This window comes from Sapajus apella, unplaced genomic scaffold (genome assembly GCF_009761245.1).
Source record: "Sapajus apella isolate SASKATOON/1434 unplaced genomic scaffold, GSC_monkey_1.0 scaffold121, whole genome shotgun sequence".
In the NCBI taxonomy this organism is placed as follows: Eukaryota; Metazoa; Chordata; class Mammalia; order Primates; family Cebidae; genus Sapajus; species Sapajus apella.
This window is the reverse complement of record NW_022437061.1, coordinates 4,161,333-4,185,364: the sequence shown is the minus strand read 5'-3', so window position 1 is coordinate 4,185,364 and position 24,032 is coordinate 4,161,333. Positions and strand designations below refer to the sequence as shown.

The 24,032-nt window shown below is 42.4% G+C and overlaps 1 protein-coding gene across 3 annotated transcripts in view; it reads right to left on the bottom strand.

Moving 5' to 3' along the window:
• The window catches only part of SHROOM3 (shroom family member 3), a 377,638-nt gene that overhangs the window by 218,949 nt on the left and 134,657 nt on the right, over window positions 1-24,032 (bottom strand). For all 3 annotated transcript variants that reach the window (XM_032261098.1, XM_032261100.1, XM_032261099.1), the window contains one exon: window positions 21,050-21,204. In XM_032261098.1, coding sequence (XP_032116989.1) covers window positions 21,050-21,204 — 155 coding nt within the window. The remainder of the gene's footprint in view (window positions 1-21,049; window positions 21,205-24,032) is intronic.

Here is a 24,032-nt window from a genome sequence, read left to right as displayed (position 1 = left end):
TTTTCCAAATATAAGATCATATTAACTGCAAATAAGAATAATTGGCCTTCTTCCTTTTCAATTTGGATGCCCCTTATTTCTTTTTCTTGTCTGACTGCTCTAGCTAGGACTTCCAGTACTATGTTGAATACCAGCAGTGAAAGTGGGTAGCCTTGTTATGTTCCAGATCTTAGAGAAAAGCCTTTCAGTTTTTTATCCCGTTCAATATGATGCTAGTTGTGGATCTGTCATCTATGGCTTTCATTGTGTTGAAATATCTTCCTTCTATACTCAGTTTTTTGAAGAACTTTTATCATCAAGGGATCAAATGCTTTTTCAGCTTCACCTGAAATGATCATATGGATTTTGTTCTTCATTCTATCGAGATGATGTATAGTATTAATTGATTTGCACCCCAGGGATAAATTGTACTTGGTTGTGATGAATGATCTTGTTAGTGTATTGTTGAATTTGGTTTGCTAGTATACTGGTTTTTTAAGGGTACACTTCAGTAGCATTAAGTACATTCCCACTGTTGTATTTCCAATGTCCAGAACTCTTTTCATCTTGCAAAATTGAAACTCTGTACCTACCAAGCAAAACTCCCTAACCCCCACTCCTCTGACCTGTGGCAACTGCCATTCTACATTTTGTGTGTATGAATTTGACTACTCTGGGTACCTTACACAAGTGGAATCATATACAGTATTTGTCTTTCTGTGACTGGCTTATTTCGCTTAGCATAATATTCTCAGGGTTCATCCATGTTGCAGCATATATCAGAATTTCCTTTGCTTTTAAGGCTACATATATATATATATATATATATATATATATAAATATTTTTTTTTTTTTTTTTTTAAGATGGAGTCTCGGTCTTGTTGCCCAGGCTGGCACGATCTTGGCTCATTGTAACCTCTGCCTCCCAGGTTCAAGTGATTCTCTTGCCTCAGCCTCCCGAGTAGCTGGGACTACAGGTCCCTGTCACCACGACTGGCTAATTTTTGTATTTTTAGTAGAAATGGGGTTTCACCATGTTGCCAGGCTGGTCTCAAACTCTTAATCCCCAGTGATCTGCCCATCTTGGCCTCCCAAAGTGCTGGGATAACAAGCATGAGCCACTATGCTGGGCCAAATTTCCCTCTTTTTTTCTTTTTGAGGCAAAGTCTCGCTCTTGTCCCCCACGCTGGAGTGCAATGGCATGGTCTTGAAACACTGCAACCTCCACCTCCCGGGTTCAAGCAATTCTCCTGTCTCAGCCTCCCAAGTAGCTGGGATTACAAGGTGCTTGCCACCACACCCAGCTAATTTTTATATTTTTAGTAGAGATGGGGTTTCACCATGTTGGCCAGGCTGGTCTCAAACTTCCAACCTTGTGATCTGCCTGCCTCGGCCTCACAAAGTGCTGGGATTACAGGCCTGAGCCACGGTGCCCAGCCCAAATTTCTTTCTTTAATCATAAATTGATTTGAGTTTATCTAGCTTTTTAATCAATCGATTAGATTAAGAGGGAGTAATTGATCTGCCTAACAAGACTTTAGGCATGAAAAATGGTAAGAGAGGAATTGGTAGAGAGAAAGAGAAAGAATTTGCAGAAATATTTAATGCTGTGGTTCTTTAGGGTGCATCAGAATCATGGGGACGACTTGGTAAATCAGATTGCAAGACTCAAACTCCAGAGTTGCTGATTCATTAGGTTTAGAGTAGGGTCTGGAATTTATATCTTCCAGAAGATCCTGGGCATGATCACACTTTTGACAACCACTGTAACCTATCCAGGGTTAGGCCGAGAGGATTCTAATTGCCAAAATTTTCCCATAGTGCAAAGAAGATACCCTTCCCAACTAAGACAGGAAGCTTGCAGTTATGGAAGTAGGGAAGCACATGAAGAATGAGAAACAGTGAGAAAACTCGGGCCTCAAGATCCCAGCAACTTGTGGAAAAGAGGGAAAAGATGGAGGCAAGCAAAGCTGTGAGGACCAAGCTCTGATTTCTCCTCCAGACTCAGGGAGGAGAGGACAAGTGTGCAAGGTAAGTGAAGGGAATGCCAAAGGGCTCAGGGAACCTTGGCTCCACTGCACCACTGGAGACCCTAGGAGAAGGTCACTGGAGCAGGTCTGGCCTGGCTTAATTTCGAGGTCTCTAGGGGTCCAGACAGAAGGAAGAATCTCAGACATCAGATGGCAACCTGCAGACTTGCAAGGAGGCAACTATGGTAGGGTGAGATGACCTAGGATGGGCCCTGGGTCAGGAGTTGCTGGGATGAAAGTTTGGCGGATGCTAAGTGTCTGAAGCTAAGGGAAGCTGAGCAGAAGCTGAATCTATAAGTGGGGTGTTGCCAGCAATCAGGGGCATTGCCCAGGCCATGGCTGACCATGGATTTACCAGCTGCAGGATTCAGTGTTGGAGGCCAGCAGTGGTTGGGAAGGCTGAGGACAAAGCCAAGGGACCAGGAGAGATGGTGCCAAAGACCTGCACTCACCACTGCTCCAAACCCCCAGACACTGTTTAGCAAGACAGTTGGGCAGTGGGGACAAAAGATGACATCTGAGCAAGGGAGGATTTTGTTTCAGAGACTGAGTCCCTTAAGGGACTATTCAAATGATTAGAACAGGCTAGCTTTTAACTTGGCTAGGAATAAAAATTATTATTATTATTATTGCCAACTAGCAGAAGTGGGTTTGTAAGGAAGACAAAATAATGAACCTACATTTTTTAATACATCTAAATTGTCATGTGACTGAGTTTGGTAGATAAAATTGGGTACCTACTTTGACTAAAATAAATTCATTGATTATCAGAAATTCAAATTTAACTGGACATCTGTATTTTTAATTGTTAAATATAGCCACCTTAACTTGTGGCTGTTGAGGGCAATTGACAAATCTAAATCCCCATTTTATTGGGTTTCAAGCTTGGGTTCATACATTTTTTAATTTTTTCATTTTCATTTATTTATTTATTTATTTATTTGAGATGGAGTTTCACTCTTGTTACCCAGGCTGGAGTGCAATGGCGCCATCTCAGCTCACCGCAACCTCCGCCTCCTGGGTTCAGGCAATTCTCCTGCCTCAACCTCCTGAGTAGCTGGGATTACAGGCACGCACCACCATGCCCAGCTAATGTTTTGTATTTTTAGTAGAGACGGGGTTTCACCATGTTCACCAGGATGGTCTCGATCTCTTGACCTTGTGATCCACCTGCCTCGGCCTCCCAAAGTGCTGGGATTACAGGCTTGAGCCACCGCGCCGGGCTCATTTTTATTTTTGAGACAGAGTCTCACTCTGTCACCCAGACTGGAGTGCAGTGCTGCGATCTTGGCTCACTCAACCTCTCCTCTTGGGTTCAAGCAATTCTCCTGCCTCAGCCTCCAAAGCAGCTGGGAGTACAAGCATGTGCCACCATGCCTGGCTAATTTTTTTTATTTTTTGTAGAGATGGGGTTTCACTGTGTTGACCAGGCTGGTCTTGAACTCCTGACCTCAAATGATCTACCCACCTCAGCCTCCCAAAATGCTGGGATTACAGGTGTGAGCCACTGAGCCAAGCCCGTGTTCATATTTCATAAGCAGTTGGGTAGCAGAGAAAACTAGTTCAGGGTAAAACTCTTCCTACCCACAATCCACAAAGGGCAAACCCATACACTGTTATACTGCTAGAGCTGTTTTTTCCAATATATTCAAGATGAAGATATTTACATTTGAATGATCACCATATCCCTAGAAAACAATTTCCAGAATTATGAAATGAGCCTTTAAACTATATACACTGTTAGGATATCTGACATATCCTCTGCTCCTCATCTTCCTGGCCCACCATCATTGGCCATAACGGTTTCCTACCAACTGCACTGGGAAGAGTCCTCAGGGGAAGTGTCAGTCACACAGGGAGATCTCAGGATGCCCCAGAACGCACAGGCTGCAGTGTGTTAGCCTTTAAGTCACATTCTGCCCAAGACATGAAGATCCTGTCACCTATCACTGTACACAGATCCACCTATCTATACATATATAGCTCCAACCAATTTGTCACTGAGATTACACCATTGAGAACTCACTCCTTTATGGTAAAATGTTGATAACATGCAAAATTGCCTTAAATATGAATAGTAGCTTTATTATTCCCATTGTATGTGAGCGTAAGATTGTATTGTTCTCAAAGGATATTTGCTATTCTTAGCCATATCAAAGATTAGCAAATCATCTCCTAGCAAGGCTCTGAGAGAGTAAGAAATGCAAAGGCAAGTTTGGATGAGGAACCAGGAAAGAGGCAGATGTGGAGGAACAATTCCCAGGGAGGAAAGATTTTAGGGAGATTGGGCTTGTGGGGCAGTATGGGGGAAGCAGAGAGAAGATGGGAGTAGCTTCAGTGCTTCATTAGGGTGCTGTTAATAACAGGGCACAAAGACAAATCTCAACTTCTTCAGAAGCTACATTTGACCCACAAAGAACCCATCTTGCAATGGACACAGAGACTTCTAGATCTGTGAATAAGTACTAGTAAGTCTAGTACAGAAACTCATCATCATTTATCAAGCTTCCACTATTTGGGAGAGAAATAATAAAATCTTACTGGAAGTCTCAAGTATTCTCTTACAAAATAATAAATGTTTCTACATTTCAATATTAATCAGGCATTTCACCCACTTATAAAATCACAGAACAAACTGATTGGAATCAAGCTGTGGGGGTTTGCTTTGTTTTGTTTTGAAAGGGGTGTAGAAAATGATGAGCTTGTGTCCATATTTTGGTGCACTCTAAAGCCCTCTGTCACTTCTCTCTTCTTGCAGTATTGTTTCTCCCATTTCTATTTTTATTGGCATGTAAACTTGCTCCTGCCAAATGAGTGAGACAAGACAGGAAGGTTAATTTATTCAGGGAATGTGAATCAACACTGCTGGGGAAACAAAAGGCCCCAGTGTGTGCTTTCTTTAAAGCTAAACAAATAAAAGCATTGGCCAAGCCCAACTCTGTTCTCCAAGAGGCTGAAGAACCCATATTGGTTCAAGGATTTTGGCAATCACTGCAAACCAGCTCATCTGAACTGGTTTTTACTGACGTAAAAGCTTGGGCTATTAGACTGGACTTTAAATCCACACTTAATACCTGTATCCCCTTGATAAGACTGCCCTCTTGCAAATCTATCTCATCTGTAAAATAGAGTAGTAATAATCCCTATTATCAGGTTTGTGAGAATTAAAGAATGAAAATGCTTCGACACCCAAAGCTAACATTTTGAGAGCTTACTAGAATTATTTATTTAAAGACAGCAGGATAAGTTTGCAAATCAAAATTGATTCCTGTAAACAGGATCCTAAATTGATACCAATTAGTCCACTTCTTCAGAACTTACTAGGAATCCTATGAGCATGTATGCCCAGTGATCCAGTCGAATCACCTCATGTATATTTAATGTCAAGTGCCCCCTTTCTTTTACGCCATTTTCTTAATTTTAGAATGTTAATCCCAAGAAATTGTAATTCTAATACCACCCACGTAGTCTGCCCATTTAGGGTTTGGGACGGGAATGTGCACAAATTATTATACAAAAGGAAAACACCAGATGTGTTAGGGCTGTCCTGAAAATAGCAAAGATAAGTTAGCCTTTTCTGATCATTTTCTTGAAAGTTCCTAAAATTAGATTTGCAGCTAGGTGATGTTTTGTAAACTCACAAGTTTGCAAAGAAGAGAAATGCAAGATAGATTAAACAAAACGAAAGAAAACACGGTGAGTCTTAAAGTCCTGAACGTGAGCTCATGTTTCTATTCATTACTATCTTGTGGAGTGAAATGGAGTTTTTGACCTCTGCCCCTGACTTTGAGACAATGATGGAAAGGTGACGAGGAATCGCGCAGCAAAGGTTAAAAGGGCCTTGAATCCAAACACGGCTGGATTTGGTGGGGATGCCACCAAATGCACACAAGCAGCAGCCCCAGTGTTAAAAGGGCCTTGAATCCAAACTCGGCTGGATTTGGCGGGGATGCCACCAAATGCACACAAGCAGCAGCCCCAGTTTGCATTTTCTCAGGAATTCCCACAGACTGATGTTGGTCCTCATGCCTCATCAAGTCAGCACTGTTGTTCTGAAGGTGTCAGATGTGAAACTGTAAACAGAGCAACATAGGGGCCATTCCTGCTTAGTGACCTGTATCAGAAAGGTCCATTTTTAGAAACTGCTGCAGGTTGCTTTGACCTTGGAAAGATGGCAGGCTTCAAAGTACTAGTGGGTTTGTTTTTTTTAAAAAACATTTCCGAGCATTTGGGTTGTGTTCTAAATGTTTCTGAAGGAGTTCACAGAAATAAAAACCATCCCCAGCAGTGCGCAGTGGCTCATGCCTGTAATCCCAGTACTTTAGGAGGCCGAGGCAGGTGGATCACAGGTCAGGAGATCAAGACCATCCTGGCTAACATGGTGAAACCCATCTCTACTAAAAATATAAAAATTAGCTGGGCATGGTGACACACACCTGTAGTCCCAGCTACTCGGGAGGCTGAGGCAGGAGAATTGCTTGAACCTGGGAGGCAGAGGTTGCAGTGAGCCGAGATCATGTCACTACACTTCCAGCCTGGTGACAGAGTGAGACCCTGTCAAAAAACAAAACAAAACAAAACAAAACAAAACAAAACCCATCCTCAAGCTCTAATGAAATGGCAAATTTGAATTTTGAACTTTACCTATATTTCAAGGCCAAGAAAAGGCATGATGCTAGAGACTTTCAAACATAACCATGGAGTTGCTCAAATGGACACTGATCTCATCCTTCTGTGTCTTACATGGGCCAATGAGACAGGAAAGATTCATGGGGTTGATCTCATTCAGTCAGAGAAGACCCTGTCCACTCCCTTAGGGCTAGAGGCTACAAGTTTCAGTGGGTATTAGAATCACTTGGCATGTATGTTAAAAGGCAAGCCTCTCCCAGGACAGTCTTATGTAGGAAGAGGTACAAAGGATTTCAAGTTAAATAGACACCACAGCCATTTTGATGCAAGTTGTCTGAAGTTCACACTTTGAGGGAAAAAAAAACTGCTATAGGAAGAAGCTAGGAAAACTGGAAAGACCGTATCAGAGAGAGAAGGAGAATCATCCAATAAAACAAGTACATCCCGAATTATCCATTTCCTGCCATCAGTAAGAAAGAAAATGTCATAAGATTAAAGCAAAAAGGAGCTCTGGCTTTTATGTATGCCCTGAGAGAGCAGGCTTGGCTGGTGCTAGAAAACCGACTTCTCTTCCTCATTCTGTGGTTTACTAGGCCTGTGACCTACGGCTAAGTCCTTTCATTTCTGGGTGCTTTGACTTTCATTAAGCAGGCAGCAGTTTCTCCAAAATGACCCCTCTGGAGGTCAGGAAAGAAGGCTTGCCAGTGACCTCTCACCCACCCACCCCATGCTAAAGTTTTATATCCATTGTTATTAGCAAGTCACCTTTTCCTATTGCTTTTTTTTCTCCCTCTGACAAATCTGATTTCAATCTAATTTTAGTTTAACTTTCACTGATGAGAAATGTAAGCCCCAAACCCTCCTTGGTTGGATCTACTCTTTTACTCATGTTTTGGGTTTTGATGCAGTAAAACAGCTAACAGTATGGAAAAGCCAGTGAGTAAAAAAATAGAAATGCCTCCATTCAGCACGTATTTGCTGAGAACTGGTGCCAGCACCTGCTCGATAACAATGGTTGAAACTATGGATGAAATGATTGATAACGGTGTGCCATGTGCCAAGCCCAGAGCTGAGTTTTTTTCCTACACACATTGTCTTTATAGCTACAACTTCCATATGAAGTATGCATGGTTGTCTTTACTGCCCAGATTTTTAAAAAATAGCAGGGGTGAGGTGAAGTCATTGGCCAAGATATCACAGAAAGGGCAGGGTTGTGAACCAAGTTCTCTCAAATTCAAAGCCAGTGCTCCTAACTACTACACAGCACTGCCTCCTGAGGGGTAAGAGGTGGGAGTATTGGAAACAAATCCAAACCTCCAAATAACAAGGTGACTGCAAAGAGAACCTATTCCAGTGAGACTTGAGGAAGTTGGGGACACCGAGAAAGGTGGGACCTGCTACCAAAAGCATCCCTGAAGCCAGGCTCCTGGGGACCTCACTCCTGGACAAGGGCTGGGGACCGGCTACCTTACTAAGAAGAGTCACAGGGGATTAAGGCAGGAGAAAATTAGGTCGATTTCATTTCACAGAGGGGAAAATGAACTTCCAACATGATCCGTCTTCGGTGGGGGATATAGGAGAAAAGTATAGTCAGTTGAGTGATGAGACTATTGACCATATTCCATAGGGAACAGAAGGACAGTGAAGATAAGTGCAGACTGCCTGCCCAGCAGCTCTTCACACAGGAAAAATAACTAACCCTGTTTGATGATGTAATTAAAAACAGCCAAGGTTGATACAGCAATTTATTACACCTGTGAAGGGGACACTGTTACTATCCCCACTTCAAAAGTGATGAAACAATGGCAGAGGGCAAGTAACTTGTCCAAGGGCCCTGAACAGTAAATGCTGTAAAGCTGAGAGGCCAAGTCAGGCAGGCAGCCTGGTTCAGAGCTGGCTCACAGATATTCAGTGAGCACATATTGTGTGCCAGGAACCATTCCAAGCCCTGGGGATACCACACCGAACAAAATCCCTGCCATCGAAGAACTTATATTCTAGTGTGCGTGTAAGAGAGAGGTGAGAAATGAAGATTAGGAGGGTGTGAGGATGCAGGAGGAAGGGGACTGAGATTGAACGTGGGCTGTGCAGGGGAGGCTGACATTTGTGCAAATGCCTGAATGAACTGAGGGAGCAAGTCAAAGGGGATAATTGAGAAAATTTTTAATTTAGTGAAAAAAAAAAAACCCTTCAGTACCATGTAACCACTAGTGAAAAACAATGGGTCTCTTTCACTCTTTGCTTCTTTAAGTTATAAGGGTGAAGAAGATATAAAATGTCTCCTGAGAAAATTCCATGAAAGATTGTTTAAGGTATCCAGGGCTTGTGGGCCCCTACTTATTTACAATCAATAAGTAACAGTAGCTGATCCCTAAGAGACACCTTTAAAGAAACATTCCAAAGAATTTATTTATTTATTTATTTGTTTGTTTATCTGTTTATTTAGGGGTGGTGTCTCCCTCTGTTGCCCAGGCTGAAGTGCAATGGTATCATCTTGGCTCACTGTAGCATCTGGGGTTCAAGCAATTCTTCTGCCTCAGCCTCCAAAGTAGCTGAGACTACAGGTGCCCACCATCATGCCTGGCTAATTTTTCTATTTTTAGTAGAGACAGGGTTTCACCACATTGGCCAGGCTGGTCTTGAACTCCTGACCTCAAATGATCCACACACCTCAGCCTCCCAAAGTGCTGGAATTACAGGCATGAGGTACCACGCCTAGCCCCCAAAGAATCTTTTTAAAGTGCTCCTTAGAATCACAGTCTTCATGAAAACAACACAGAAACCTTCCTACATAAACAATAAACACTCTAACCAGGCCACCATCTCCCCATGTATAATTTTACATATCCCACCCACTAAGCGAACACAGCATCAGACCAGAATTTGGCAGCAGAATAAGCGGGAAATAGAAAAATTGCATTTTTCAGGCTGGGCGTGATGGCTCACGCCTGTAATCCCAGCACTTTGGGAGGCCAAGGCGGGTGGATCACCTGAGGACAGGAGTTTGAAACCAGCCTGGCCAACAGGGAGAAACCTTGTCTCTACGAAAAACACAAAAAAAACTGGCCGGGTGATGGCGGTTGCCTATAATCCCAGCTACTCAGGAGGCTGAGGCAAGAGAATTGCTTAAACCTGGAAGTCAGAGGTTGCAGTGAGCCAAGATTGTGCCATTGCACTCTAGCCTGGGCAACAGAGTAGGACTCTGTCTCAAAAAAGAAGAAAAGAAAAATTGCATTTTTTAAAATGCACTGACAAACTGTACGAAGCAATCTGGCAGCTAGTCTACAGACAGCGGCACAAGCCTCTAAACTAGGTAATGTAATTAAACAAACATTTCAGCTACTGGCAAAGGCACAAAGACACTAGTCTTAGGGATGTAATTTTGCTAGAGACTAACTAGGCTCTTCAGAGCTGCCACATGTTAAGAGGCCTGAAGCAACAGAACCATGGGGAGACAGGTGGTAACAAATATATATTTGAGGTAGCCATCTTAATAAGCAATGATTAAAGGAAAAAGAACCCACAGTTCATCTCAAGTCAGATGGAACTAGGGGTTTCCCTTTGCCTGATGAAGGCTAAGAGCCTGCTTTCAGCTCTCAGTAACCCGCAAACATATATTTTCAGATTCTTCTCCAAGACCTTCCTGGAGGTGGGACATTTGTGATCTTGCAGCAGTTAAATTAAATAAGACAGAAAAACAGAACAGGACAAAGCTTGTCAGGACCTTTGAAGATCTGATTTTCCATTAAGGATATATGGAGGGGATGATATTTAACAATCCTTTATGGAAACCATTTTGCTACCCCTCATTCTCAAGAAATGGGGGATTTATGCAAAGGCTATACAAACTGTGATTTTTGAAACATAAGGGGCTGATGAAATAAATGAATACAGTTATAGCTCTGTATTCATGAGGGATTGGTTCCAGGACCACCTGCTTCATAGGTATCAAAATCCATGGATGCTTAAGTCCCTTGCATAAAATGATGTAGTATTTGCACATAACTATATACATCCTCCTGTATACTTTAAATCATCTCTGGATTACTTATCATACCTAAAACAATGTAAATGCTACATAAATCACTGTTGTATTGTTTAGAGAATAATGACAAGAAAAAAGTCCATACATTTTTGCCGGGCGCGGTGGCTCAAGCCTGTAATCCCAGCACTTTGGGAGGCCGAGGCGGGTGGATCACGAGGTCAAGAGATCGAGACCATCCTGGTCAACACGGTGAAACCCCGTCTCTACTAAAAATACAAAAAATGAGCTGGGCATGGTGGCGCGTGCCTGTAATCCCAGCTACTCAGGAAGCTGAGGCAGGAGAATTGCCTGAACCCAGGAGGCGGAGGTTGCGGTGAGCCGAGATCGCGCCATTGCACTCCAGCCTGGGTAACATGAGTGAAACTCCGTCTCAAAAAAAAAAAAAAAAGTCCATACATTTTCAGTACAGATGCAACCATCTGTTGTTTTTTTCTTGATTTTTTTTTTTTTTTTGTTTTTTTGAGACAGGGTTTTGCTCTGTCACCCAGGCTGGAGGGGAGTGGCCCGATCATGGCTCACTGCAGCTTCAATCTCCTGGGCTCATGCAATCCCCCTGCCTTAGCTTCTCGAGTATCTGGGGCTACAGGCACTCACCACAATGCCCGGCTAATTTTTGTAGCAACAGGGTCTTGCCATGTTGCCCAGGCTGGTCTCGAACTCCTAGGCTCAAGGGATCCTCCTGCCTCAGCTTCCCAATGTGCTGGGATTACAGGGATGAACCATTGCACCCAGCCTTTTTCTTGAGGAGCTATTAAAGCTTCCAATACCAGGCTACACCCCACATCAATTAAATTAGATTCCCTGAGGCTGGGCTTGGTAGCTCACACCTATAATCCCAACACTTTGGGATGTCCAAGGTGGGAGAATCATTTGAGCCCAGGAATTTGAGACCGGTCTGGGCAACAAAATAAGACTCTGTCTACAAAAAAATAAAAAAATTAGCAGGACATGGTGGTGTGTACCTGTAGTCCCAGCTGCTCCGGAGGCTGAGGTGGAAGGATCACTTGATGACAGAAGTTCAAGGCTGTGTTTATGCCACTGCACTCCAGCCTGGGAAACAGAGCAAGATCTTGTCTCAAAAAATAAAGTAAAATAAAATAAATTAGAATTTCTGGAGGTAGGAGCCAGGAATTAGTTTGTTGTTGTTATTGCTGTTTTAAAACTCCCTTGGTAATTCCAATGTATAGCCCAATTTAAAGAGTAGCTTTAAGCCATTTTGACTCAAGGATTCAGAGTTCCAAATATTTGGTTTGTCTTCTAAATTGGAATCATCCAAACTTAGTTGTTCTAGCTTATGCATCCAAATTTAAAATTGGGGGGAAATATTCCACTATAACTTTTGTGTAATCTCAGAACTCAGATCTCATATCCTAAAGGCTCAGACAGATATTTGAGTGCCATTCTTTCTTCTTCTTCTTCTTCTTTTTTTTTTCTTGAGATGGAGTCTTGCCCTGTCACCCAGGCTGAAGTGGAATGGCGTGATCTCGGCTCACCGTAACCTCTGCCTCCTGGGTTCCAGCGATTCTCCTGCCTCAGCCACCTAAGTAGCTGGGATTACAGGTGCGCGTCACCACACCCAGCTAATTTTGTGTATCTTTAGTAGAGACGAGGTTTCACCATATTGGCCAGGCTGGTCTCGAATTCCTGACCCCATGATCTGCCCACCTTGGTGTCCCAAAGTGCTGGGATTACAGGCATGAGCCACTGTGCCCAGCCCTGAGTGCCATTCTTTAAATGTTGGGTATGGAGGGTTGACTCCTGTCTGGAATACATTTGTCTAAAGTAAAGCTGTGTTATCCCAAGAGTGAAATATGGTCTTTTATCATCAAGCATTCTTCACTGGGAACAATAGAGCATTCCATTGTATGAAGCTATTGTTCAGTGCATAGCCAGTGAGCATATGTAACCCACTGAATAAAAATAGCGGTTACTACTATGTGCTACTTGGAAAAAAAATGTCCCCTTTCTCATTACAGTAAGGGAGTCTTATTGCATACCTCTCAGGAAACCTAATAATGTGTTACATGATTTTTCCATGGGAAGGAGCAACTGGTTAGGAAATAAAATACTATAATTCTATACAGTGACATTCAAGCCTAGAACTCCAAAGAAGCCAAAAACTGCTCTGAGAATGGTCCCAGCAGGATTGAAATACCTCCTCAAAGCATACTGAGCAAATTCCCATGATGCCAGGCCTCTTGGAAAAGGTTCTGGGGGTCAGAGGCCACTGCAGCTGCCTCCTTCCTCTCCTCTCAACCACTTGCTCAAGTGGAAAAAATGTTTAGAAGGGGGAGTTACCACAGTTCTCAGTTATACTGATCTCCTCTCTAGGAAAGTCTAATCCTGGGTGCAAACTGTACTACAGTTTGGGATTTGTGCTCATATCCCAGGTATTTGCCAGCTCTTTGCCCAGACTAAGAATTTCAAAGAGCAGATGAGCAGGATGAGTGAAGTAATGATGTGAGGGCAGAGCGGGGCATGGGAGGGTGGTCACAGCGCTTCGGAGCCATGTGGAGGTGACAACTGTCATGTGAGACATGAGACACTTCCAGCACAGAACCATAGAGTGCTACTGCCTCCCACGCTGGCTGCCACTTCAGCACCCGTGCTTTCCTCCTGTGGGGTGTGGCATGGACACGCTGCCTTCCTGCCCATTCATACAGGACTTAACCACAGCACAGCATTGGGCCTCTTTTTAATGTCTTGAAAGTCAGTTCTTGGAACTTACCATGGCACAAAAATATTTCTCATTTGTCTTCTGTGTCCAGGGGAGGTAGAGGAGGCCACACTTTTATGCACAGGGGTGAGCTCCTTGAGCTTCAAGACCAGTTTTGCAATTGCCTATAAAAAGGTCATCGCGCCTTTTCTATTTGTCCTCACCTCCCACTGCCTGCCTGCTTGAGAGTTATCTTTAGATGTCATAACGTTCCCAGAAGCAGCATATTGTGCTGTCTAAAGAACATTATGTCTTCACATTGCTCAGCCTGGGTCACATATGCCTATATAACCTGACCAGTACTTGGGACAAAAATACGCCAGAAGGTGCAAATACACTTGCCTAGAGATTCCCCTCCTACAATCCAAGCTTCTGCTCCTGGAGCTCAACCTTTCACCAATGGGCTTCAACGTGGTTCAGAGTTAGAACTCTTTCAACTGAAGTTCCCCAGAGAATATGGCTTTTTTTTCCAAAATCCCATTCTGAACTTGGGCCTAGTTGGTACTGTCCTTTTAAAGTCATATTTCCTCTTAGCAAACAGGTTATAATCAGAAGCTTTAAAACCTATATGTTCTCATTTACAAAAATGAGTCAAATCAGTGCCATTAAATAGAGCAATCATAGGAGAATGTGGTAGGGTAAATTTTCATGAGAGTGTTCAATAGAAATTCCTTGTGGAATAAAGATTAATATTTTAGTACAATGAAACATTTTTATATATCCTATCTTATTTCATCCTTATAGCAACTCAGTATGGAATGGTCCTCCTCCATTTTAAGAAGAAATTTAGTCTTACGGAGATGGAGTAGCGCCGTGGTACCATGGCCGGACCACAGCGGAACTGAGACTGGAATCCAGATGACATAATGCCTTCCTCATGCTGTTTGCAATTTCATATCTGAGAATTGGCACCTTTGGGCTACACAATCTGGCTTGCGGATTGTCCTTTATAAGAAAAATATATGCTTTTTATGTTCTAGAAAAGCTTCAACCCTTCCTTTTTAACTTTATAGCTCTAAAAATAGGAAGTTCTGTTCAATTTGCTTTTAAAGCTTTTAACAAATTATTTCTTTAAATTGCTTTAAAACAGTCAGAAAGAGATATCAGGCGGTTAATCTCAAACTGCCTTAAGAATGTAGATGATTTTTCAGGAAATAGAGTCAGGCAGGTGAGGGGGTGGAGAGGTGGCAAAACAGTGTGAAGGAAGTGAGGAGGTGGAAGTGAAAATATTCCAAGAAATTATTTTCTTTTATAAACAGTAACTATGAGCTGGAAAAGGAACTGATTTGCACAACCCTTTTTATTAATGGCTAATAAAGTTAATTTTGTATCCTTTAAAAGGCCTTAAAAAGTTCATTACAAAATACTCCTTTCAAATCCTGGGTGAGTTACAGTCTTGCAATTCAATCTAGAAATATAAGGTCACAGAAATCTGACACGGAGGTAGCAAGTGTGTGAGCCAACAGTCCCATTCCATTCTAATAATGTCATCTCACTAGTTTATAAAAAGCAACTATTCTGTTAACCCTCAGAAATGTGGGAGGGTGAATTCGGGGGAGTGTGGGCCCAAGGGTCTTGGTGAATTTAATTTCTTCACCATTTTTGTTAGGAGGGAGGAAGCAGCCACTGGTGCAACACACAGTTTTATTTCCAGAGGCTGCTGCAGAGACTCAAGTCAGCTGGGTTTCAAAGCAGGGGAATGCATTTACTTTGGACTCCCAAAGGAAATTCAAGGTCAGTGGGGAATCACCTCTTCATTTAAAATGTTTTCTTAGATGAATCAAACATAAGCTTATTTGTTTTTATTGTTTTGAGGTGGTTTTTTTTTTAGACTTTCTTTTTTTTTTAAGCATTTCTAAAAGGAGGAGGCAGTGGAATAGAAGGCACTAGTTCGTGATTTCACTGCTTGAGGGGCCAAGAGTCCCCACGACTTACATCCTCAAAGACCTTGACTCTCATTTTCACCACCAGCATGTGGCCTTGGGCAAGTCCTTACCTATTTTTGGATGCAGTTCCCTTATTTCTACCTCCAGGCAAGGACCCAGGGGCTGAACGTCCTAAGACCTAGATTCTCACTCTAGCACCTCTACGTGGACAAGCCATATAGCCTAACATACACATATTTTAGGCAGATGCTTATTGTTGTTTACTTTTTCAATGCTGCTTTCTCCTTAATCTCTCTTTTCCCAGTAAAATGTGAGCTACCACCACTACTACTACTACACACATATATTCAAATAAAAAAAATGTTTCCTTCCAACACATCAACTCATAGAATAATGAGAAGGGGAAAGGCTATATCAAACTTGCAGAGATGATGGAAAGGTTTGGGAATAAGATTCACTTTGAAAAGGGGCTCAATTTTCCCCTACCCTCTGCTCTCTCTGATGCCCAGAAAGATAATTTTCCTACCACAGTCTTCCCATTAACTAGGACTGCCCCACTTCATATGCTATGTCCTAGAGATTAAGGTGGAACTTCAAAGAGATAATTTACTTAACAAATATGCAATTTGTTTTCAGTAGATTCATGATTTAATAACTGCTAAATACCATACCCACATAGTTCTCATTTAACCTTCACAACAATTTTGTCAGACAAAAATCAGACAGATTAAATTACTTGCCCAAGGTCACAAAGCCAGTATCTACGCCACCAGACTTCAAACCCAGGCAGTCTGAAATCTGGTGGTGCTGGACTCCGCCATCTCCTGTATCCTCTCTGACTGTTGCCTGGCTTGCATACCCTTATTAAAAAGTACAAAATATTTACAATGAAATATACTCAAGTTTTTCTTTGCCAACTGCAAGTGAAAACACAAAAAATCATTCATAACAAATTTAGGAGTAAGATAGTATTTAGCAAAAAAAGCACCTCTAGCTTTCTTTTGACTAATGAAAGATAAATAAATAAATAAATAAATAAATAAAATAAATAGCACCTTAATGCAGAAGGTTGGAAGGTTAGATTTGCCAAGGAAAATGGAGAAAAGATCAGAATTGGGATTAAGGATTCATTGATTATAATGCTATTCTGATGATCCAATTCAGGATAGGAGTCTGAGTCTGCACTCAGGGTAAAAATATGTGTTTAGACAAATATACAGCAATTAACCCCAACAAGCTGTTCTGGGGGTCAAATGTAGTCTCCTATTTTTTAAATTCAAGGTTTAGATTATCTACAAACAGCAGTGAGCATTCCTTATACTAACCACATCTTCCATTACCCTCAGGGATGACAAATTAAACATAAAGACCCTTTCTTTTGTCAGTTTCCATTTTAAAGGTTACTCGATCCCTAGACAACTATTTTACACATATCTGCCAGATAAAGTCTCTGTTGATTTCAGAGAGGATTTGGAGTATAGCTGTCATTCGGGCCCATGTCTGCTTTCCTAATTAACAGCCTTTGCACTGTCCTTGATTCCATGAGGGTTTTCCTGCAAATGGGAGCTGTTTATTTTCCTTTGGGAATGGTTTTTCTCTGACCCACTTCTTATTTTATCATTTCTTCTCCATTTATCTGCTACTAGCTGTTAACCTTCACTCTTTGTGTACCAAGCAGCAGACACATGCTCTGTTCTTACAGCATCCACACTGCCCCCTCCACACCCTCCTCCCAGAGAGGGCTAAACTCTACCTTCTTTATGGGTCAGCAGATCTTTGAAAGTCTTTGACCCACAACTTACTTGAGGCCTTGCATTTTTCGTGTCACTGTAGCCTTTTAAGAAGGTGTTTCTACTTTTGATTGTTTTTGGTCACTGGGTAAGACAATCCCAAAACTTATATAAACACTACTACTCTGCTCTGCGTTCTTGGCATTTTTATGATGGATGTGAAAGCCTGACACGAGGTACTGCCCTCGCCCACCCAAAAAAATCTTTTAGAGAAAAAGACACAGGTACAAGGCTGCCAAAATATACATTTTGACTACACAAATGATTTATCCATGAAACAGACCCTCCTTCCTAATATGTTTCCAGGAAGTCATCCCAATCTATTTTAAAAGTATAGAGATCACCTAGAAAAAAAGCTAATAAATGAAATGTCCTTAGTCACTCTGTCATGAATAAATCAAAGGAAACAGAATCTCACGTGTGCCAATGTATAAAGGTAAGACTTCTCAGGAAAGTGACACGCTACAAAATACAAAGCCAGATTAGCCCAGAGCAAAGAGCCTTCTACCTGGATCTCTGCAAGGTAGGGGGGGAATGTCCATCTATATCTCCTGAGGGGTATTGATAATCCCCATCTATAAGCATGTGTGAGATGTAAAGACAGCCTCCTTTTCCTTTGAAAGTTCAACTATAAAAATCAACACATAATAGATGAGATAAGACATATTCAAAAGGCATTTTAGGGACAAAATGTTTCCCACACCAGAAGCAGAAAGTGCAAGAACTGCTCAGTAACCTTATCGATTGCATTAGCATACCTAAAGAAAGAATGTGTCAATCAGGAAGGGGATTTGGTGTTGATGAGAATGAAAACTGAGAGAAAGTTAGCAGCATGATTCCCTGGGGCCCCGAGGGAAAAGGGCCCTTGCTCCTGGATGTGAATCTCCGCTGCCTGGCAGCCAAGCCCCAAATGAGAAGATGGACCATCTGGCCATCAGAACGGATCCCAGCATGAACTGGTACCTATAGAACCATTCTCTTCACTTGGAGTTGGAGATCACCATGCAAACTCCTGACCATAATTAGACTCCCCATTTAGTTTTCTTGTAGGGATAAAGTACTGTGTACTCATTTTTGGTCCATATGGCATACTTTTCCACTTATAGTTGTCTTTTTCAAAATAGCATTCTGGTTTATATCCTTCAGTTTCTTGTGAGTTTGGATACTCTGGATTAACACTCCTAAATTCCACAAGCTCTGAGACAGTCATGACCAGTTTTAGACCTGTAAGGCTGGGGACTAGCCCTTAAATGGTCATAAACTCACCAAGAGAATGAAAGGGGAGCTTCCAGATAACCAGGCAGCCAGAATGTATGGTAATATGGCAGTACTTCTCCATATTACCATGTGTCTCTCTCGAGCCTAATCCAGAATAATAATAATAATCAAATATTGCATATCTACTATGTACTTACACCTACTTCACTAATGCCCTTTCAAGACAGGAATGATTACTTCCATTTCCCAAATGAGGAAATCGAGGCTTAGAGAGCCCAAAGTCACACAATTTGCAAATAACCAGACCAGATTTCAACCCCCATGACTGTGTTTCCAAAGGTCCTATTAGAAGAAGTGATTCAAATCTTACATTACCATCTTTTAGAAGGCCTACCAGAAGTCACCATGACTACTCTTCAGGGAGGAAACAGAGCAGCCCTTTCCAGAGACCAATCTATCACCACAGTCATGTTGAAACACATCAGGAGTGTGGACTCTGCCATCAGTACCCAAAAGATGCCAGTGTTCCCAAATGGGGCTCCTGGGTTCCAGTGCCAAGGTGAGTTCAAAACTTTCAGCACTCACTGGACACCAGGAGTGGCCCCATGGTTCTGAGCCTATCTACCCACCTGCTGGAAACATCAGCACCATGTTTGAGATGACGGCTTACTTTACTCAAATCTGGAATGAGCCTATGCCTAGAGTTGGCCAATAATAATAGAAAAATAGCAGCAGCATCTCTTATTGCCTCAGAGTGTTTCATCTAATCTCTCCAATCACTTTATAAAGTATGTTAGATTGCCAAAAATTGCATACATTCAAAGTGTACAATGTGATGATTTTACACACACACACACACACACACACACACACACACACACACACTGTGTCATGATTACCACAATCAAAATCAAATTAATCAACAGTTATTCGTGTGTGGGGGTGGGGTGGGATGGGGAGGTGAGTATACTTCAGATCTATTCTCATAGCAAATTTTAAGTAAACAATACAGTATTATTAACTATATTCACCATGTTGTACCATAGGTCCCCAGAACTTATTCATCTTATAACTGAAAGTTTGTACCCTTTGAGCAACGTCTCCCCATTTCCCCTATGCCCCAGTCCCTGGCAACCACGTTCTACTCTCTGCTTCTATGACTTTGCCTTTTTTATACACCATGTAAAAGTGAGATGGTATAGTTTGTATGGATCTGTGCCTGGCTTATTTCACTTAACAAAATGTCCTCCAGGTTCATCTACATTGTGGCAAATGGCAAGATTTCCTTCTTTCTTATGGCTGGATAATATTCGTCGTGTGTGTGTGTGAGTGTGTGTACATAAATATATACATATATATACCACATTTTCTTGATACATTTGTCCCTCCATGGTTACTTAAATTGTTGCCATATTTTGGCATAAATACATATTTAAATCCTCATTTAAAGATGAGGATATTGGATTTTCAGTGTGGTTAAGTGATTTGGCCAAGCTCATGCAGCTAGCAGGTGATAGCCCTGGGATTTGAACCCGGGTCTGTCTGAGTCCAGGGCCTATTCTTTGAGCCACTCCGCATCACTGACCACCAGAGAAGCAACTGCTGGTTGATGGCCCTGAAGACGACCAGACATAGCTCAGCACACTGAGGAGAGGCACTAGAGCCTGGAGACAGTGGTCCCACAGTCATGGCTGCATGTTTGTGGCTGGGAGGAGCTGCTGTTCCCCTAAGCATGGGCTTACTTAGGAAACATTTGAGAAATGAATTAATGTGGGTCTTTAAGAAGACCAGCTTACTTTCTACAACCTGAAAATGGTGGGGCTTCATTGATGACTCCTAAAGTCTCAGCCAACTGTAACATTCTCAAATACCGTAACATTAGTTGCTATGTGAGGCAGCTGAAATCTAAGGAAGAAATATTCAAATACACAAAATATTTAGCCCTAAGGCTTAGCAGATCAAGGTAATAACACTCAAGTGGCAATCTAGATTCTATTCTGGCTTTTCAACTTATCAGCTGGGTTACCTCCACTAACCTGTTTAACCTCTTTCCTATAAAATGAGGACAGTGATTACCTATTTCATTGGGTTCATATGCAGATTTAATGGGCTAAGATATGTAAAATATCTCAAGCAGTGCTTACTAATAGAGATAAAAAACAATTCAATTCCCTTCCCCTTTCCATAAATAATTTCCTCCACCAAGGGTTGGTTACTGGGCGTACAAAGCTTCTGACATTAAGGCATTAAAATCAAACATAATACAGCACTTTCCCAGCAGAGGAACCACCAGTATTGAGACCACAAAACAAAACAAAACAACAAAAGAGGGAATTTGCCTGTTTTGAAGAACCCTGTGGTATAGGTGTGGCTCCCAGAATGCCACTGAAAACTCCAAGCCCAATTGCTTTCTCTAGTCCCACCAGACGTTTCTTAGAGCTCTGACCACATCTGGGATCAGTGTCATTTTTCATCAAGCCCAGAAATTTAGAAAGTACAGTGAGGTCTATCCCTGACAAACCAATACCTACTGGGAAATGAGTGTTTCAAAAGACAGGAGTGTCTGAAATCCCTTCATCCCACTTCCTCCACACATCCCACAAGATAGAAAAGGAAAAAAAAAAAGGCATCAGGATACACACACGAAGGTTTAAAGCCAAGCTACCAACCCCAAGCTCTTTTCCCAGAGATGGGGCAGGGTAGGGAGAAAGGTGGGGTGAGGGGGTAGGAGGGACAGGGAGGGTTCTGCCACCTACCTGCGCACTACCAGCCTGAGGGTCTTGTAGGATCCTTTCACCAGGGAAACGGCCTCCCTCCTGGAGCTGCTCAGAGTGACCTCATTGATGTGCACGACCTCATCCCCGACCTGCAGTTTGGAGCTCAGGGTGTCTGCTTTGCCCCCTTCTTCAACCTGCTCGGAGGGAGAGATGCGACAGCCACGAGTGAGCTTCTCCCTGGCCTGGGGTCCAGCTGGCTGTCCTGAGCCCAGCTTGGACTTCTGCAGAGCCCAACAGACCGGCTAGGGCCACACCCCAGCCCATGCAGCCAGAGGGAAAACTTTGAGAAGGCAGGGGCTAGCTCTAGGTGTCCATCTCCTCCAGCACCAGCACCCTGCCTGCCCAGGGAGGGTGCTTATAAGCATCAGCCGAATGAATGAAGGAACTCAGTTTCCATCCAAAGCCATCATCCCACGGTGCTCAGGACATCTTCCCACACATCTTCAAAAAGTCCACTCAGGGCAACTGTTTTATTTCTTTAGAATAGCAGTCTGCAAACCTTTTGGCACCAGGGACCAGTTTTGGGGAAGATAATTTTTCCACAGATGGGGTATGGGGGGATGGTTTCATCATGGTTTAAGTGCATTACATTTATTGTGCACTTTATTTCCATTATTTTTGCATTATAATATAGAATGAAATAATCATACAATTCACCAGAATGTAGTGGGAGCCCTGAGCTTGTTTCCTGTAACTAGATGGTCCACTGGGGGTGATGAGAGACAGTGACAGATCATCAGCCATTAGATTCTCATAAGGAATGTGTTACCTAGAACCCTTGCATGTGCAGTTCACAATAGGGTTTGGGCTCCCATGAGAATCTAATGAGGCCTCTGATCTTACAGGAGGCAGAGCTCAGGTGGTTATGTGAGCTACGGGGAGCAGCTATAAATACAGATGAAGCTTCACTTACTCACCTCCTACTGTGTGGCCTGGATCCTAACAGACCACAGTAATGGTCCATGGCCTGGGGACTGGGGACTCTGGCATTAGAAGTTGAGTTCCTCTTACCTTACATTTTGTTCTAAAATTAAAATTCATTGGATACATAAAGTAGTAAATTTAGACAATGGGGTATTATTCAGCACTGAAGAGAAATGAGCTATCAAACCAGGAAACAACATGAAGGAAACCGAAATGCATATTACTAAGTGAAAGAGGCTAATCTGCACGATTTCAAGGGTATGACATTCTAGGAAAGGCAAAACTAGAGAGAAAATAAAAAGATCAGCACTGGCTGAGGTTAGAGGGAAGGGCGGGATGAATACAGTGGCACAGAGGATTTCAGGGCAGTGAGACTATTCTATAAGATATTGTAATGGTGGGCACATGTCCTTGTACATTTGTCAAAACCCATAGATTGTACAGCACCAAGAGTGAACCTACTGTAATGGGATGTCCATGTAGGTTCATCAGTTGTAATAAATGTACCACTCTGGGGCAGGATTTTGATAGTCGGAAAGGCTGTGTGTATGTGTGGGCAGCAGATTTATGGGAAATATCTGTACCTTCCACTCATTTTTTTGGTGAGCCTAATGTTGCTCTAAAACAAGTACACTGGCCGGGCACAGTGGCTCACACCTGCAGTGCTGGCACTTTGGGAGGCCGAGGCAGGTGGATCGCCTGAGGTCAGGCATTCGAGATCAGCCTGGCCAACATTGTCAAACCTCGTCTCTACTAAAAATACAAAAATTAGTTGAGCATGGTGGCACATGCCTATAATCCCAGCTACTCGGGAGGCTGAGGCAGGAGAATCATTTGAACCTGGGAGGTAGAGGCTGCAGTGAGCCAAGATCGTGCCACTGCCCTCCAGTCTGGGCAACAGAGGAAGACTCCATCTCAGAAACCAAACCAAACCACTATTATTCAGTCAACAAAGTTATTCAACACTTGCTTTACACCAAAATTTTTCCAAGTGCTCGGGCTATAAAAGTGGACAAAATAGACAAAAACCTTTTGCTCTTCTGATTCTAAAGTTAACGGGCAGAGGAGGGGAAGCAAACAAGAAACAAAATAAGTAAATAATGTAGCATGCTAGAAATTCATCATGTGCTTTGGAAACAGAGGAAAATAAAGCTTGATTTGGGTCACATGCCAATGGATACTTATAGATGTCAATAACAATGAAAGGAGGTAAAAGGGAAACAAAAACAGAACCGAGTAGACAAAACTTCAGCCAGGCTTTCTTTTTAGTAATGACTCTCCAGAATTGCCCACATGTTTGAAAACCTTCAATAGGTCTCAAAATACATAAAAGAGACCAAACGATTACATATATACATATATATAAATATAAATTATACATAGATATGGCCGGGCGCGGTGGCTCAAGCCTGTAATCCCAGCACTTTGGAAGGCCGAGGCGGGTGGATCACGAGGTCAAGAGATCGAGACCATCCTGGTCAACATGGTGAAACCCCGTCTCTACTAAAAATACAAAAAATTAGCTGGGCATGGTGGTGCGTGCCTATAATCCCAGCTACTCAGGAGGCTGAGGCAGGAGAATTGCCTGAACCCAGGAGGCGGAGGTTGCGGTGAGCCGAGATCGCGCCATTGCACTCCAGCCTGGGTAACATGAGTGAAACTCCGTCTCAAAAAAAAAAAAAAAAAAAAAAATTATATATAGATATATCTACGTACATACATAGATATATATGTATAGATATCTATATACACATACGTATGTGTATATAGCAAACATAATGAGGAATGTATATAGATATACCCATGTGCATATATAATTCTTAGTATATATCTATATGCATATATTATATAATTGATATATCTATATACATATATATATATTTTGGAGACAAACTGTTGCTCTGGCACACAGGCTGGAGCACAGTGGCACAATCTCGGCTCACTGCAACTTCAGCCTCCTGGGTTCAAGCAATTCTCCCATCTCAGCCTTTCGAGTAGCTAGGACTATAGGCGTGTCCCAACAGGCCCGGCTAATTTT